At 40.7% G+C, this 18,918-nt stretch overlaps 2 protein-coding genes across 2 annotated transcripts in view; one reads left to right on the top strand and one right to left on the bottom strand.

Annotated features, from left to right (window-relative positions):
- LOC144602290 (galanin peptides-like) overlaps positions 1–18,918 on the bottom strand; it is a 411,360-nt gene that overhangs the window by 152,204 nt on the left and 240,238 nt on the right. The window lies entirely within an intron of this gene.
- The window catches only part of LOC144602286 (sperm-specific sodium:proton exchanger-like), a 159,929-nt gene that overhangs the window by 117,600 nt on the left and 23,411 nt on the right, over positions 1–18,918 (top strand). Inside the window, exons 19-22 of the mRNA XM_078415200.1 lie at positions 775–900; positions 4,042–4,140; positions 14,540–14,737; positions 17,682–17,819. Coding sequence (XP_078271326.1) covers positions 775–900; positions 4,042–4,140; positions 14,540–14,737; positions 17,682–17,819 — 561 coding nt within the window. The remainder of the gene's footprint in view (positions 1–774; positions 901–4,041; positions 4,141–14,539; positions 14,738–17,681; positions 17,820–18,918) is intronic.

The raw sequence follows: 18,918 nt of genomic DNA, 5'->3' as shown, positions 1-18,918 counted from the left end.
GGGACAATTTACACATACACCAAGTCAATTAACCTACAACCTGTGCGCCTTTGGAGTGTTGGATGAAACCCAAGATCTTGGAGAAAACCCATGTGGTCACGGAGAAAACGTACAAACACCGTACAGATAGCATCCGTAGTCGGGATTGAACCTGGGTCTCCTGCGTTGCAAGTGCTGTAAGGCAGCAATTCTACCTCTGCACCGCTGTGCCACCCCCTAAGGTGTGATCTTTGATCCTGAATTAATGAACACAAGTACAATAATAGTATAATTTTTGTAAACTGTGGTAATAAAAGTATATAAACAAATCAATATGGTAAAAGCGTGGTTATTGCTTCACCAACTGGAATTCTCTGGTAACTTGCACTTCAGTGGGAGCACTTGGGCTGATAGCAGGACACTGCTGAGAGAGTTCCCTGACCAAAATCAAGGCATTGTCATGGGGGGCATCTGGGTTGATATCAGGACAGCACTGAGCATGCATCCCCCACCACTACAAATTGCTTGAGTCAGTTTTACTACCTGTTCAATAACGGTTACTAATTCATTAATGAATATAGTATAACAATTCTCTTATTCTTTAACCTTGAGTATTATCAATTAATTGAAAACATACTTAACTCTTAACTAACCAGCATGTTTGACTAACAAGCATCCAAGCCTTGTACCCCACAATCCCCATAGACGCCATATCGCAAAGTTTTGCTGCATATAGGTACTATTCTATATTAAGTTTGGACTATGTTTTTATTTCCTGTTATTTTTGGGAAATAGATGGTTGAAATAAAGATGAAGCGTCTTCTGAAATTCCCTCCTTCTATACAACCTCCAACTGCTGAAGAACTGCTGAAAAATTTGCCATGGCTGCAGAATGCAGATAAGCAGATTGAGTTCATTAAGGTATTAATTTATTGATGCTTTCTTTAAAAGTTGCTTTTTTTCAATACCATACAAATTCATTGAAGATGCCAAATAGCAGAATCCCTGTCAAGCATGAATGTAATTGAAAGGAAAATATATCTGTCATACAGAAGAAGAATCCATAACAGAAATTTTGAACACGCAAATATATTTATCAATGTACGAGCAAATCGGGAAACTTTTAAAATATTGTGGTTTGCCCAGTATTTGCTTCGGCATTGATATGAAGTCATCCGCATCTCCTGTTCCCCTTTCCCCAGATTGTCTGAAGAAGGGTCTCAACCCAGAATGTCACCTATTCCTTTTCTCCAGAGATGCTGTCTGGCCCACTGAGTTACTCCAACTTTTTGTGTCTGTCTTCAGCATCAAACAAATATTGGCCTGAATGTTGCTGGTACTTCACCAATTCTTTGTAGAAGATTTGTCTCGCTAACAGGAGTTTGAGGTTATCCACTATGACTGCTGAAAACAACTGAGAAGTTGGCACATCAAAAGGATCTTGATAGTAAATGTATGCAAGTCTGATACTTGCACATGTGTACTCAAATATTCGAGTTTTTAATTATTTCACCATTAATTGGCACTATACCCTTTAATGTACTCCTTCAAACAACACAATGAAAAAGCCTTGCCCCTGAAATCCGATTTAACTGAAAGCTTTTGACAGTAAACAAAATGCTGACCACTACTTTGCTGACTGCCAAAGTATTCAGAAAGATTTAAGAGCCATTAAAGGTGAAGTAAACAATGAAAGAAAATGAAAATTAATGAGAGAAAAAAATCAATCAAAACTGTTATTAATTAAAAATAAAGGAACTTCACTCCTTACCTTTTTCCCAGCCTACAATTCCCATTCCAAATAATGGGTCACAAATCTTGTACCAGCTGTAACCTGGAGTGGTATTTGGCAGCTGGATCCTCAGCATAAATGCAAGATGGTAATGCCATTACACTTCATAGACTACAGTGGTGAAGTAGATTGAAGGGTACAGTGCCAACTGTTGAATATTTGAGTACGCCTGTGCAAGTATCAGACTTGCAGACGTTTACTAGCAAGATCCTTTTGATGTGCCAACTTCAGCGATTAGCGATTTTTCAATGTCTTTGATCTTTTTACACTTAGATAACTTCTCACACTACTGTTGATTTATTTTCAAATCAGAGCAAGTGGGAAAAGGGATTTTTGTAATGGAATTCACCTGTTAACAATAAATGTAAGACTTCTGTATAAAGGTCTTACAGCTAATTTATTTCAATGTTTAAAGATTTTAGGAAATTATTTTGCATTCAACATGAAGTATTAAAACTGGACTGTGAATGGACACTCAGCTTGTACAGCGTACAAGCTTGTAAGCTTGTGATGCAGCAAAAATACAGCTATCATTCTAGTTCTTGTTATAACTAAATGCACGATTTGAGAATGCAAAGGTTCAAATAGCTTGTTACTATGTGTTAAGTACTTATTTTATCCAATACTGCTAATGCTTTGGTCTACTAATTGACACCAGAGCTCCGTCCCATAGGTGCACCTGACAACAAACCATTTGTCCTAGTTAAATTCCATCTGCCAATACCTCTGCTCGATTTCCAGGTTGATTTAGTTCCAAGTTTATCATTTCTACCTGAGAAAAAAAGGCAGACAATCTATCCTATCTATGTCTCGAATAATTTTATAAAGTTTTGCAAACTTCAATTATGTCTCCCCTCAACCTCCGACACACTCGAGAAAACAAGCTAATACTCTCTAATCTAGGCAACATCATGGTGAATCTCTTCTGCACTCTTTCTAAGGCCTCCATACCCTTCCTGTAATGTGTGATCAGAACTGCACACCGTACTCTAGATGTGGCCCAACCAAAGCTTTATACAGCTGCAACATCTTTCTGGCTAAATAATTTGTTTATAAAACTGGACATATGGAGATAACCATGTTGGGTTGGTGTACATTCTTATGGGAAGCTCCTAAGAATTTTCCTTCCACTCTAAATAAGTGTATAGTGCTGCACACTTTAAGAAGAGTGCTTCTTAAAGTACAGTGTGCTTTCAGTCAGCAGAGGAGATGGGTTTCAAAGTGCAAGGACATATTTTGATATTCACTGTTAGTCAACTTTACTTTTTCATTAAGACATTTTTTTCATCCCATTTAAGTAGCTCATTGCAGGGCTTTCTACAGATCCTGGCTACTCAGTATAGATGAAAAGTACCAGTGTGATAATTAGCACATGGTTCTGGAGAAGAAGATAAACGTGATGTGATCAGCAGGGCTAGTGGAACGCCAAGTTATATTGACTATCAGGGGGAACAACATGTTTGAAGCTTCTGACCAAAGCCAAAGGGAACCAAGGACACCTATGATTAATCAGCTTTGATTGCATGTATTGGAGCAGTATGAATATTCTTCCAACAAGGTTTGATATAAACACACATTAGTGCTTAGAGGGGATTGTGTTCCCTGAGATCACCTGTTAATCATTTCACTGACTTCCCCACCAGCTGACTTATGAATGTTCTAAAACAATGCCAAAACATATAGTTACCAATAGTAATATTCCTCACGTTATCATCCTTAACATCCTAAATCCTCCTATTAATGGGTGAAAAATTGAATGATCTGTAGGACTGAAAGTATGCAGTCAGACCGCACTAATTTGACATAGTGCAGGTTGCACATAAAATATGCTCTTATTCCTCACCATTGTCATTGTAATATTGAGCAAAGGCCGATTACAATAGTGTGTGTTCAGGAGGCATGGTTTTACATGACTAGCAGCAGGTTAAACTACTGGATTGAAATTTGCCTCCTGCTCTGAAACGGAAGTGGTCATTCCTCCAGCTGACACTGGTAGTCACTCCAATTTCTGGGAAAGTTTATTGAAAACTGCTGGAGCGGAGCAGAGCAGTGGTGGGCCATTTATTTTCAAAGGCAGCTGTTGATCCCTTGGTCGGATGAGATAGAGTAAAGAAGACAAATCTGGTTTGCCCAATCATTACCCTCATTAATGTAAGATGCAAGTTCATTGTTCATTAGATTTATGATTTAGACTGGATCTATCTTTAATTATTGGTATTTTTTATTTCTGTGCACTTGAAATTTCATTTCAACTATTTTTCTTTCTACAGTACAGAGCAAAGTTGCTGTATTTTGATTATGGTGATGTTGTTGTGCACCAAGGTGAACAGCCACGAGGGATTCATCTGATTGTATCAGGAATGGTTAGGGTAAGTCTTCAGTTAGATAGTCAGATTTGCGTTTCAGCTGAAATCATTCATTTCAGTAAACTTGCAGAACCTATGACTGTTCCTTCAGCACTTGTCAACATGCAAAATCAAGAGTGTGCTACTGATGAATTAGTTCCACAGCCTTAAGAATATTCAATTCATCTGACACAGGCATGTGAATTTTCCGCGTTTCTGCTGATTTCCACGTTTAAAAAATCAATTTTCTGCGCTTTTTGCATGGTTTCCGCGTTTTTCACTTTGCCAAATAAACGGAGAAATCAGATCGAAAAAAAGAAGGAAAAAACCCTTAAATGGGGGGCCACCATCGACTCCACAGTCAAAAGAGGATGTACTTCCTGCGGCAGCTGAGGAAACACAATCTGCCACAGGCAATGATGGTCCAATTCTATACTGCTATCATTGAGTCCGTCCTCATCTTTTCCATCATGGTCTGGTTTGGCTCAGCCACCAAGCACGAACTCCAGAGGCTGCAACGGATCGTTCGCACAGCTGAGAAGGTTGTTGACTGGAACCTTCCCCCCATTAACGAACTGTACACTGCAAGGGCCAGGAAGCGAGTGGGCAAGATCATCTCTGACCCCTCTCACCCTGGCCACAAACTCTGAAGCATTTCCCTCTGGAAGGCGACTCCAGACGGTCAAAGCAGCCACAGTCAGACATAAAAATAGCTTTATAAGAAAATAACTGCAGATGCTGGTACAAATCGATTTATTCACAAAATGCTGGAGTAACTCAGCAGGTCAGGCAGCATCTCTGGAAGAAGAAGAAGAAGGGTCTCGACCCGAAACGTCACCCATTCCTTCTCTCCCGAGATTCTGCCTGACCTGCTGAGTTACTCCAGCATTTTGTGAATAAAAATAGCTTTTTTCCACAAGTGGTAGTTCTACTCAATAACCAAAGTCTGTAGTTTCTTTTTTGCTCTGGTTTATTTTCACCCACATGTTTAGACTGTAATGTTGTAACCTTATTGTTTTGATGTGTTTATGCTTTATTTTTAATTGTTAACTATGTTTGTGTTGTCATTTGTGAGCGGAGCACCAAGGCACATTCCTTGTATATGCATACTTGGCTAATATATTTATTCATTCATTCATTCATTCATTCATTGAGCCAAAATTGTAATATTGGTCAAAAGGACATTTGAAATTAGGTAATGGTTGTTTACATCTATGCAGGGTGCTAAAATGAGACCTGAGTGGCTCCTGAATTGACTTGTTCTGTTGAATACAGCTGCCAATATCTTGCTGAAATATAATCATGGAAAGGTATCGGCTCTTAAAAGGCATTATTTCCATGGTAACCAAACAGTGGAAACATAATTGCCCAGAGATTGCCATTCACCTTCCATTTTTGTGCTAAAAGGGTGCTGCATGGAAGAAAATTGAGGAAAAAACAATTTATAAAAAAAAATTGGTGGTGTTTTTAAACCTGATTTTAAAGTAAAGTGGCAATCAAGACTGTGAAAGAAGAACTCTTTGTTTGAGAGCAATGAAGCAGCTCCAGCAAAGACTACAGTAGAGATGGGGAAAAGCAAGGGGAGGGGGAACAGGCATATTATGGGTGTCTGGGCAGCTCCAACTAATCGTCTACAAAGATCCAAATTCCACGGTGCAAGTGGCCATATGCCACTGCAAAACATGGACTCTGGCTGAGATCTCTGTGCTCTATGTAGAAAGGCTACAATAATTAATGGGACACCTAGCAATACTCTTTGAATCGTGCAGTTGGCACATGCAGAGGAAATACACCCTTGGTATAAAAGGGACATTTTCACTGATGTCTATTTGATGATTTTTGCTTGTTAACTCTGGAGAGTCTGTGCTCCTCGATAATGAGGACTTCGTGTAATTGCATAAGTGATGCTGAGGATTTAGTTATATTATTAAATGCACTTCTGATAATCGGCAAATGTTATTTCTGTTCAAGTGTTTTTTCTCTGAAAGTATTTGAATCAATTTCTCAGTAGCCACGCTGAAATAATTGATGGCACGGTCTAGCATGCACAAAATAGGATGCCCATATAACTTTTATGCAAACTTGTATTGCTAGGTCCAGCTAGGCAGTTATGACTGCTGTGAAAATGAGAGGCTGAATTGTAAAGACAGAGCGATCCTAGATTGACTAGGTGGGTGGAAATAGGTATTGTGCAGCTGGTGACATTTTGACGCATACCTGACCTTGCAAAAAGACCAAGCACTATTGTACCTGGAAAGCTTGGTCTAATTTATTGAATGGTACAGTTTCTCCTGGAAATGATCGCAAGCACAATCTGTTCCACAGAAAATCAGTTGGATTGCATAGTACTAAATAAATAAGTGCCCTGTGATTTAATTTTAAGACCACCTTAAGTTTCTCGGTTGTTTAATCCTGGAACAATTTTTTTCTAACCGCAACTTATTTGATAATATATAAAAGCTGCTAATAGTTATTAATGAATCCCTTTCTGTACTTATGTTGTTGTGATAGTGAAGTTAAATGACAAAAACGGATTAATTGCTGTTTGTCATCAAAGTATCTAAATTTGCGATGTTCGTACCAAGATTTGCATTCAGTTGCTAAGCGACTGTCAGGATGCATTGTTTTGAAAGAAACAGTGAACAAATATGGTTTTGTATGCAACCATGCAGCTGTTTCTCCTTTACATCAATTATACTCTTCAGTAATTTAACTGTTGAATTCACCTGACATTGAAAGTAGACCATTGTGAAGCATTTCTCATGCATCAGACATCCTTTCCTAGGCTAGTGGTTGGCAGTGGAATGGCTTGGTGGAACAAGAAAATACAGATAGAGTATGTTTCCATACTGATCCAGTTGGGTCACCCTGGCCCTGTTGGCTGTTTGGCACTGGTTGACAGTGGTTGAGATGATGACAGCCCGAGAGTCTGGACACCAGAAAACATGTGCTGTTATCGCACATAATTTCCAAATAACTATGGGGAACAGATTTATTTAAAGCTGAAGGAGCTCTTGAAAGGTCCTATCCTTTTGGCCCATCAATCAATTTCAGCTGGATGTTTGTCCCATAAAGACAAGCAGTGCGACCCTTTCTAAGAGAGCAAATACTTGAGACACAAGATCAACATGTGCAATTGGAGTCACCACCAAATGGGAAACACTGAACGCACGGAAATCACCCCTGTCATCGTATGTAGCATTAGTATATCTGCAGATGTGCTACCATAGAGGCTGATAATGAAGATACAAGATATTGCAAATGCTGGAATCTTGAACAAAACATAAGGCGCCGGAGAACTTAGTAGGTCAGTCAGCATCAATGAAGAAGAATGAACATTGAATTCTCCAATTTCAAGTAACATCCACACCTTGGTCCTTTCCCCTTTCTGCAGACATCGACAATAACGATTTCATTCCTTTCCATATGTGACACCCTTTTGTCTCCTCACATGGAAATGAAAATCCATAGCAGCCAGTCCATATCGGCATTGGAGCTGCATACTTGCTGGCTTTTCGTAGAATTCTTAAGCAGGAAAACGGGTTCTTCAGCCCAGCTTGTCCATGCTAACTAAGATCCTTAGTTAGTATTCATTGAAGGTGCTTTCCAAGTGTTGAGATTCAATTTGGCTCAGAAGAAGTCTCAGTGGTGAGTGGGAGCAAGTTCTTTAATTACTTTTTTTGAGAAAACTGCAGAAGCTGCAAATGAGAGTGTAAATGTAATTAAATTGGGCTGTTGTAGAGCAAGGAGAATACTGAAACTTTGGTTGCTTTATGAATGACTAGCACCAAATGTATTATGACGTAATGTAACTAAGTTTCATGCAGGAAGGATGGGAAAATGCATGAAACCTGGCTATAAAATGTACGGAAGTGTTGAATTTGAGAGAGAAAGTGAAAATGATTGCCCTTGATGTTAAGATAGCATAAGACCTAATATTGCATTATCGAGCTTTCGTACATAGTGGGTGTAACTGGCTGGAATCATTTTGCTTTAGAAGGAAAGTGGTTGTGGTGATTGGAGATAAGTCAACATGATCCTAGGACATTTGTACATGAGTTCTTCAGGATAATCTCCCATGTCTTGACCACTTACAGGTGCTTCATCAATGCCCATAAAGTCAGAGGTGTGAATGTTTGTCGATGATTGTGCAATATTCAAATTCATTCACAACTCATGCCATTATTTGACAAGCCTACACCACATTCCAGTTTAGGCTGATAACATGGCAAGTGACAGAAGAGCCAAGACTATCTCCAACAAGAAAGAGAGTCTAACCACTGACCCTTTACATTTAATAGCATTACTATTACCAAGATTTCCACCATCAACATTCTGAGGTATCTGCTTTGACTGGAAACTCAACAAGACTAGCACATAATTCCTGTGATTAAGATTTGGCCCTCGGCTTGCTAGCCTACAATACAGGAGATATTGCAGAAGACTCTCGGAAGAATGGGAACAGAAGTTCTAGAGGGGAAAATAGATTAAGGGCAGGGCCATTTGTGACCGATGTGAGAGGGGAGGTAAATACAGAAGTTAAAGTGTTGTACTTAAATGCGCGTAGTATAAAAAATAAAGTGGATGAGCTTGAGGCTCAGTTAGTCATGGGCAAGTATGACGTTGTAGGGATCACTGAGACATGGCTACAAGAGGACCAGGGCTGGGAACTGAATATTCAGGGGTACACAACGTATAGAAAAGACAGACAGGTGGGCAGAGGGGGTGGGGTTGCTCTGTTGGTAAGGAATAATATTCATTCCCTTGCAAGGGGTGACATAGAATCAGGAGTTGTTGAATCAGTATGGATAGAAATGAGGAATTGTAAGGGTAAAAAGACCTGCGGGGCCTTCCATCCCCTTGCGGGGGCTGTGCGTGTCGGTCGCCTCGGCAGGGGTCGAGCAGCCTGTCCGTGGATGCGGGGGGAAGAGAGTGGAAGTTTTGTTGCCTTCCATCACAGTGAGGGGGTGTTTGGAGTCACTGTGATGGATGTTTGTGTTGGGGTCGTGTGTCCTGTGTTCTTTTCTTTTTTTGCTGTGTTTTGTGACTGCTGAAATTTCGTTCGGTATTTATACCAAATGACAATAAAGTTCTGTTATGTTATGTTATATGTTATGTAATGGGAGTTATCTATAGGCCCCCAAACAGTAGCCTTGACATAGGGTGCAAGTTGAATCAGGAGGTAAAATTGGCGTGTCACAAATGTAATGCTACGGTGGTTATGGGAGATTTCAACATGCAGGTAGACTGGGAAAATCAGGTTGGAAATGGACCCCAGGAAAGAGAGTTTGTAGAGTGCCTTCGAGATGGATTCTTAGAACAGCTTGTACTGGAGCCTACCAGGGAAAAGGCAATTCTGGATTTAGTGTTGTGTAATGATCCTGATCTGATAAGGGGACTAGAGGTAAAAGAGCCATTAGGAGGCAGTGATCACAACATGATAAGTTTTACTCTGCAAATGGAAAGGCAGAAGGGAAAATCGGAAGTGTCAGTATTACAGTATAGCAAAGGGGATTACAGAGGCAGGAGCTGGCCAAAATTGACTGGAAGGAGGCCCTAGCAGGGAAGACGGTAGAACAGCAATGGCAGGTATTCCTGGGAATAATGCAGAGGTTGCAGGATCAATTTATCCCAAAGAGGCGGAAAGACTCTAAGGGGAGTAAGAGATACCTGTGGCTGACAAGGGAAGTCAATGACAGCATAAAAATTAAGGAGAGGAAGTATAACATAGCAAAGAAGAGTGGGAAGACAGAGGATTGGGACTCTTTTAAAGAGCAACAAAAGTTAACTAAAAAGGGAATACGGGGAGAAAAGATGAGGTACGAGGGTAAACTAGCCAATAATATAAAGGAGGATAGCAAAAGTTTTTTTAGGTACGTGAAGAGGAAAAAAATAGTCAAGGCAAATGTGGGTCCCTTGAAGACAGAAGCAGGGGAATTTATTATGGGGAACAAAGAAATGGCAGACGAGTTAAACCGTTACTTTGGATCTGTCTTCACTGAGGAAGATACACACAATCTCCCAAATGTTCTAGGGGCCGGAGAACCTAGGGTGATGGAGGAACTGAAGGAAATCCACATTAGGCAGGAAATGGTTTTGGGTAGACTGATGGGACTGAAGGCTGATAAATCCCCAGGGCCTGATGGTCTGCATCCCAGGGTACTTAAGGAGGTGGCTCTAGAAATAGTGGAAGCATTGGAGATCATTTTTCAATGTTTTATAGATTCAGGATCAGTTCCTGTGGATTGGAGGATAGCAAATGTTATCCCACTTTTTAAGAAAGGAGGGAGAGAGAAAACGGGTAATTATAGACCAGTTAGTCTGACATCAGTGGTGGGGAAGATGCTGGAGTCAATTATAAAAGATGAAATTGCTGAGCATTTGGATAGCAGTAACAGGATCACTCTGAGTCAGCATGGATTTACGAAGGGGAAATCATGCTTGACAAATCTACTGGAATTTTTTGAGAATGTAACTAGGAAAATTGACAGGGGAGAGTCAGTGGATGTGGTGTACCTCGACTTTCAGAAAGCCTTCGACAAGGTCCCACATAGGAGATTAGTGGGCAAAATTAGAGCACATGGTATTGGGGGTAGGGTACTGACATGGATAGAAAATTGGTTGACAGACAGAAAGCAAAGAGTGGGGATAAATGGGTCCCTTTCGGAATGGCAGGCAGTGACCAGTGGGGTACCGCAAGGTTCGGTGCTGGGACCCCAGCTATTTACGATATACATTAATGACTTAGATGAAGGGATTAAAAGTACCATTAGCAAATTTGCAGATGATACTAAGCTGGGGGGTAGTGTGAATAGTGAGGAAGATGCAATAAGGCTGCAGGGTGACTTGGACAGGTTGTGTTAATGTAGATAAGTGTGAGGTTATTCACTTTGGAAGTAAGAATAGAAAGGCAGATTATTATCTGAATGGTGTCAAGTTAGGAAGAGGGGATGTTCAACGAGATCTGGGTGTCCTAGTGCATCAGTCACTGAAAGGAAGCATGCAGGTACAGCAGGCAGTGAAGAAAGCCAATGGAATGTTGGCCTTCATAACAAGAGGAGTTGAGTATAGGAGCAAAGAGGTCCTTCTACAGTTTTACCGGGCCCTGGTGAGACCGCACCTGGAGTACTGTGTGCAGTTTTGGTCTCCAAATTTGAGGAAGGATATTCTTGCTATTGAGGGCGTGCAGCGTAGGTTCACTAGGTTAATTCCCGGAATGGCGGGACTGTCGTATGTTGAAAGGCTGGAGCAATTAGGCTTGTATACACTGGAATTTAGAAGGATGAGAGGGGATCTTATTGAAAGATATAAGATAATTAGGGGATTGGACACATTAGAGGCAGGAAACATGTTCCCAATGTTGGGGGAGTCCAGAACAAGGGGCCACAGTTTAAGAATAAGGGGTAGGCCATTTAGAACGGAGATGAGGAAGAACTTTTTCAGTCAGAGAGTGGTGAAGATGTGGAATTCTCTGCCTCAGAAGGCAGTGGAGGCCAGTTCGTTGGATGCTTTCAAGAGAGAGCTGGATAGAGCTCTTAAGGATAGCGGAGTGAGGGGGTATGGGGAGAAGGCAGGAACGGGGTACTGATTGGGAGTGATCAGCCATGATCGCATTGAATGGCGGTGCTGGCTCGAAGGGCTGAATGGCCTACTCCTGCACCTATTGTCTTTTGTCTATTGTAACTGACCCACTGACACATCAAACCTTTTCCATCAGTTATTGTGCACAAATCCACTATCCACATGCTCTCCACTTAACTGTTTAAATACACTCTAACAACATTGAGTTTGCAATTGTCAAACATCTTCAATGAGCTGAATGATCTTTCTCTTGCATAACATTTTATCATCATTTGCAACATTTGCACATTTCGTACTGGATAGTTGTAAGCGAGATTTACAGTTTATAGTTTTTAGTAGCTAATTAATGTGTTAAATGAAACCTAAACTATTAAATTATCCCCATCTCCTGGCCAGAAATCTTATCCTGGCTTCTTTGTTATTGGGTCTGTCCCACATCACCACAGATAGAAATTTGCAGTCTCTTCAAACTCCATAAAGATCTTTGATGTAGAATGCTCATAAGTTATGGTATTATATTTATGCCATGTGCTCCTTGATATGTTTTTCTTTCATTATTGTGCTTTCTCCCTTTTGATCGTGTGAGCTTTTTGCCTTTCATTCATTTTATTCTATCAAATAATGGAGGCCTGCTGCCACCTACAGAATAGACAAATAGTTCAACAATAAAATAAAAAATTGTTGGAAGTATTCAATAGATTAGTTAGTAGAAGGGGGACAGAGAAAGACCATTCAACCCATTGTGTTTGCACTTCCCCCTGGATGTGGTCAAACTTCAGTGCTTTGTAGAAAGAAACAGTCAGCATTCCAGCTGGACGACTCTTCATTAGAAGTAGGTAAAGTTAGAAATCATACACATTTGAAGTTGCCAAAATGGGAGGGATTGAGTGAATAAATAGTTCTGATGCATGCTGGGGCAGGGTGATAAGGGTTTGTTAATTTGCAGATGATCAATCAGGAGGAGATGTAAATGTGACAGGGAATAAAATGCTGGAACTGTAAAATGCAAAGCACTGCAATGAAATATATTTTTGTCACCATAAATGCAATTTGAAATGTTATTTCTATTTTCTCCAAAGTGAAATGTTCGAAAAAAATATAGCATTGTCTTTGGCTACAAAGTGGGAATTTTTCACATTTTTGTTGTGATTACTTCAATTATGATAGTGACCTTGCTTTATCTGAACACCATTTCTTCACTCAAGTGATGATATGTCTAATTTATGGTTTCCCCCAAAGCTATAGAAGTACTGTGTTTCTTTTTGGCGCTATAATTGACATAGTGGCACAAACCATAATTGAAATTTGAGTCTGTTATAAATAATGATGAACTAAGCATCTTAATATCCAATTAATTTTAGTTCTTGTAATGAAATATATGCAGGATTCAAGGATTCAGATCAATGAATGGAGAAAGCACATGCTGAAGAGCATAAATAACTATTAAAGCAAAGTACAAGTAAAACACAGAAAAACTATCAATAAAGTAACAATAGAAAATAAGAGGTCTCATGCCTCTCTGAGTATTCAGGATTCAGGATATCTTTATTTGTCATCCAAAAAACTTGTTTTTTAGACGAAATTTAGTCACCCACAGTCCAACAATAAAAGCAGTAAAATAAGCAAATTACACAACCCCAACCAACACAAAAAAAACAAAACATCCATCACAGTGAGTCTCCTCCAGTCCCCTCCTCACTGTGATGGAAGGCCAGAATGTATTTTCTCTTCCCCTGCCGTCTTCTCCCGCGGTCAGGCTGGTGTCGTTGCCACGTTCCAGGCCGCGCCGGATGGTGAAAGGTCCGCAGCGGGCAGACCCAAGCCCCGCGATCCGTGGCGGGTGAAGACATTGCCGCTGCCGCTGCTGCTGCACGTCGGGGCGGTCATGGCTCCCGCCATTGAAGCCCCCGCCGAGCAGAGAAAAATCCCGCAGCCTATTTCAGGCCACGCCGGACGGTGAAATGTCCGCGGCGGGCCAACCCAAGCTGGGGCGGGCGAACACGCTGCCGGAGCTCCCGATGTCGGCATCTACGCGGCCCAAGCCTAAGGCGAGTCGCAGCCGCTCCCGCAGCCTCCGAGGATGGCTGGCTCCGCTGATGGTGAGTCCGGTCAGCTCCGCTGATGGTGAGTCCGGTCCGCCGGCCCGCCGGCTCTGCGAACCAGAGGCCTGGAGGCCGCCAGCTCCAGGAGTTGGGCCGATGGTAGGCCGCAGCAGGAACGGAGATACGGCCCAGAAAACAAAGGTCGGGTCTCCGTTCGGAAGGGACAAATTTACAATTTTACAGTTCCCCCCTCCCCCACACACACACACAGTACACAACCACAAAAACAATTAAGACCAAAAAAACAACAAAAACACAAAGACAAACGGACCGCCGCCATTTTGGTTATCTCCTGTGTCGCTGTCACCAAGCTCATTCTCCCTCTCCAGTGAAGTGCTTTTTCTCTCCCTGGTGAAGCTTATGCTCTAATGGTAGAAGCATGTATTTGTATAATAATTCTTATCTCTAAGAACAACAGGTGATTATGTGTCAAATGAGCTGTCCTCCTTGGTACCACAGTGGTGTGAGTTATGTGTCTTATCAGACGCCGAGCTAGTCTCGGATGCCTCTGGGAAAGCAAAGCTTATCTTAGTACCCTCGCAGGTGTTTTCATAATTTACTGCTCCCTTTGAATTAGCCTAAACATTCTTCAAAAACATCGACTTGTTTTCTTAAGCAGGGTTTGAAATGCGGTGCTGCTAATTTAGCTGACAACTCAGTTTTAGCTGACATAGTCTGTTTAACCCTAACATTACAGTTCTCTAATTTACTCTTCTCATTTCTTTGTCACATTTTAAAAGCTTCACGGTGTCAAACCCTCACTTGGAATCAGAGGTAAAGGGTTGGAAATAGATGATGACGATGATGATGATCTACCGACAGAGAAAGATGCACCCACCTTCACAGATTACAGGAGCAGTGGGGCCATTATTGGAGAGCTGAACTGTCTAACCCAGCAAAGGATGGAAGTAACTGTTACCTGTGAAACTGTAGCACAGGTGAGGAACAAATCCTTTACTGATACTAATGATAATTTAAAGCGCATCACTTTAAATAGAGATTAATTAATGGGATACATTGGAGGAAAGACATACATAAATAGTTATTCATCCAAAAGTAAATCCTGATACTATTTGTATATTTAAATGCTGCTTGGTTGTTGGGCATAAAGGTGAAGTTGAATGTGAAATTGTACCATAAAAATGTTAAAGGATCATGAAAGATTAAAACAAAACAAGCGTTTAGAGGCTGGTACTGTTACTAAACTGTGAAGTGCAGAATTTCCTCCATTCTTTAGTAACACTTTCAAAGGAGCAAAATTTACCTTTTTTCACCCTGAGTTTAGTTTAGTTTAGAGATACAGCACGGAAACAGGCCCTTCAGCTCACCAAGTCCTCGCCAAACAGCGATCCCCGCACATGAACACTCTCCTGCACACGAGGGACAATTACATATGCACCAAGCCAATTAACCTACAAACCTATACATCTTTGGAGTGGGAGGAAACCGAAGATCTTGGAGAAAACGGATGGGGAGAACGTACAAACTCCGCACAGGCAGCATGCGTAGTCGGGATTGAACCCAGGTCTCCGGCGCTGCAAGCGCTGTGAGGCAGCAACTCTACCGCTGCGCCACTGTGTCGCCCAAATACATAAGGAATGTAAATCATTGGATTTTTTTTACAATGTGAGTTGTGGATAAGATTTTTCTGCTTCAGAAATTTAAGGGCCTGTCCCACTTACGCGATTTTTTAGGCGACTGTCAAAGTCGTAGCAGATCGCCGAAATTTTCTGTTACCCTACGACAATGACCATGACAATGCCAAGTCAGGTCGATACAAATTCCTTTTTTTGTGAAACTAGCACCTGGATAAGAGATTACACAGTCTTCGGAAACATCGCAAAATTCCCACGCTTATCAATGCTTCTCCGGCGTCCTCATTTTCGCTGAAATCACTGACAAGTCTGTAATTACGAGAGTTTTGAAATATAACATCTTGCCCGGGTTACTTGAAAACCAAGCTTCACGGTAACAAGGCATAAACTGGATTGACTTCCAGTTTACTAATAGCAGTATTAAGAAATTTAATTTTAAACGTGGTTAAATGGATTTTTGTGCGAGTGTGGGCATTCTATGAAAATGTACGGGAGATGCATATCTGGTTTCTGGGTTGCATATCTGGGTTAGGAGCCTACTTTAAAAGTAATTGCTGATGGCCATAAACATTGCGAAATTTCCACGCTTACCTGACCGTCAAACTGTCGCCTCCAATCTACCTGTCAAATGTACTGATGGTAAATAAATTGGTTAAACACAAGTATTTTATCGTATCTTCAAATGACTTAATTCAATATTACGTGCTTCTAAATGCATCTGCGACAACCTAGCAAACCTGGGGACAGCATGCGACAGCGCCCGCAATAAGCAACGATACCTGGCGACAAGCCAGCTGTCGCCAAGAAATTTCAATCCGGTTAATTTCTTAGCGACGCGCCGAAATCCACTACGATTCTTTGAAGACTCCTCACCATCATGCTCGCGACACCACGGCGAACTGTCGGCGACAGCCTAGTCGCCAGCAGTCGCCTTAAATCGCCTAAGTGGGACAGGCCCTTTAACCTTTAATATTTGGACCATTAAAGTGGCTACAAAATTGTGCAATTAATTAGTGTGGAATTGGGGAGGAAAAGTGGTCCATGCCACTAATATTAGGACACTGTTCCAATAAACTAGATAACTGATATTCCATTGTGTTCATGAAGGTATGCAAGCACATTTGCCTTCTAGCAGAATTCTATACTTAAAAGGCAATCATATTTTGCAGAACAACAAAATATTTTAGCTGCCTCAGAAGTTGAGGTGCATAATAACAAATTATTCCAATCAATCTAATGGAGTAATTGAATTCAAAATGTATTAACTAATTAAGTTTACTTTTGCAATCTATCAAAATCTCTGATCAGCAGGGTCTAAAATTAGATCTTGATACTACCCTTTGTTGAACATCATGCAGCTAAATGACAAGATAAAAAGATGGAAGGTGTGAGACAAAAGGATTGAAGAGTTGCAAATGGTGAAGCTAGAGGAAGCAATGTAGGTGGAAGGGAAGGCCGAGGAGAGAAATAGGTGCGAGTCTAGTTTGGGTACAGGGGATGGGGGAGGCAGAAAAGTGGGGGAGGGAAGCTCCTCTCACCTCCCCCCCCCCCCTTGCCCCTGCCCCCCCTCTGTGCCCCGTCTGGACTCGTCGTTCCTCTCCTCCAGCTTTCTTCTTACCCTCCCACCACCACATTGAGTCTGAGGAAGAGTCCTGGCCCGAAAGGTGACTTATTCATGTTCTCCAGAGATACTGCCTAAGTTACTCCAGCACTTAGTGTCTTCTTCGGGTAACCCAGTTCTAAATCTAGACTACCAGGTCACCATGGATCTCATGAATCTTCATCTTCTGGGCCAGCCAACCATGAGGGAGTTCAGCAAATGCCTGACTAATGACAATATCTATGCCTTAAACGGATCAATCAGCTTTGACACCAGCTCAAAAATCTCAAATTTGTAAGACATGACATGACTGAGACAACCATGCTAACTGTTCCTAATTAGTCAATTTTCTTCCAAATGTAAGTAAATCATTTTACTACACCCAGTGTATCGTTATCTAATTTTTCATAGGTTTTAAACAAACATACTTTCAAATTGAGTAAAATAAGGTTGAAGCAGACTTTACGTAGACAGAAAATATATACAATTTGCAATCTTGTGGCTAAATGAACCTTCAATGTTACTTCTTTCTTCAATTTGTCTTTTCACAAGAAAGTCTAAAAGTAAAACCACAACATATATCAGTTAGTGTAAAACATCTGTAGATTAATTTTTTAGCAAATAATGCTTAATTTTCTTCATACTAACATTTCTTTGGACACATTATTACTTTTATTCCTTGTTTAGACTTGTTACATCTCCATTGATGACCTCTTTGAAGCTTTTGATGTCTTCTCTGAATTTCCCTCTCTTGAATATAAAATCTGGTTGGCATTGGGTATTCGTACTGCTGTTACTATCATGCTGGAAGATATTACATATCAGGTAACTATGTTTTTAGTCCTTAAAAGCATAGAGCACCTCTCAGGTAACTATTTATTCCTTGAAAATATTTAGTAATTTCTCCAAGCTGCACTTTGAGCAGATATTATCTTCAAACAGAACATGGATCAGATTTAGAAGCAACACTATTGCATCAATTATTTGACTTTTTTATGACTAATTTAACAGATTAGTATATGACCAAGAAAGTAATTGATTAATCCATAATTTTCGATGAAATGAGATCGACTTTTGCTTTTAAGAATGGCTCACAGAACAATATCTGTGATTTGCGCAGGCTACAAAATAAGGAGAATAATCTCACCATGTGACACTTGCTTGGAAAAATTGAATCACATTTTCCTGTTTTAAAAATATCAGGACACTTAGATGGCATCAGCTTGGTTTATTGCTTTATTTACAGCAGCTGAACTATTAAAAGGCTCTAAGGTCATTTTGTCAGGGACTTGCACGTACTAGTTTTGGAAGGGGCGACAGCAAACAGTCTGATAAGTTGCTTGAGTAAGCTGCTTGAACATTTCTACAGTTATTACCATGTTGCTGTAGAAATGTTGCTGTGGGATCTGTGCTGAACCTGTAGATAGGATGACACTGAAGCAGAATATATGAGGCGATTGGGCTCATGAGTTTAGAATTTAGTTCCCAGTTTGTGTGGGAAACCTTGCTGCTTCTTCAACTGTCTAAGATGAAAAGTATCCATTAAACATTTGAGGGTGTATGAAATAGTAATAATGATAAGTCGTTTAACTTTATATAAAGTTCTTTATTATCCATAAGAATTGGAGACAATGAACAAAGCCTCTCTCACACATTCCAGCATCCTTAATCCTTATCCTAATGCCGCAACCACACATGCGCTAGAATACATTCCATAGGAAGTCAGTACAGAAACCCGACATGGATCAGGAATATAGAGACTGATGTACATCATCCTCCTTTAGCACATGCCTCATAAAATAAAAGCAAACATGCATACAAGCAATATAGCAAAGCTTATATAAACAAAAAGAAAAAACTAATCAACAGTCTAACAACTATAGCAAAGCAAACAATATCCGCACCAACAGTCATGTATAAAAAA

Source organism: Rhinoraja longicauda, chromosome 18 (assembly GCF_053455715.1).
Source record: "Rhinoraja longicauda isolate Sanriku21f chromosome 18, sRhiLon1.1, whole genome shotgun sequence".
Lineage (NCBI taxonomy): Eukaryota > Metazoa > Chordata > Chondrichthyes > Rajiformes > Arhynchobatidae > Rhinoraja > Rhinoraja longicauda.
The sequence above is the reverse complement of the archived record's forward strand: the minus strand, read 5'-3'. Positions and strand labels throughout refer to the sequence as shown.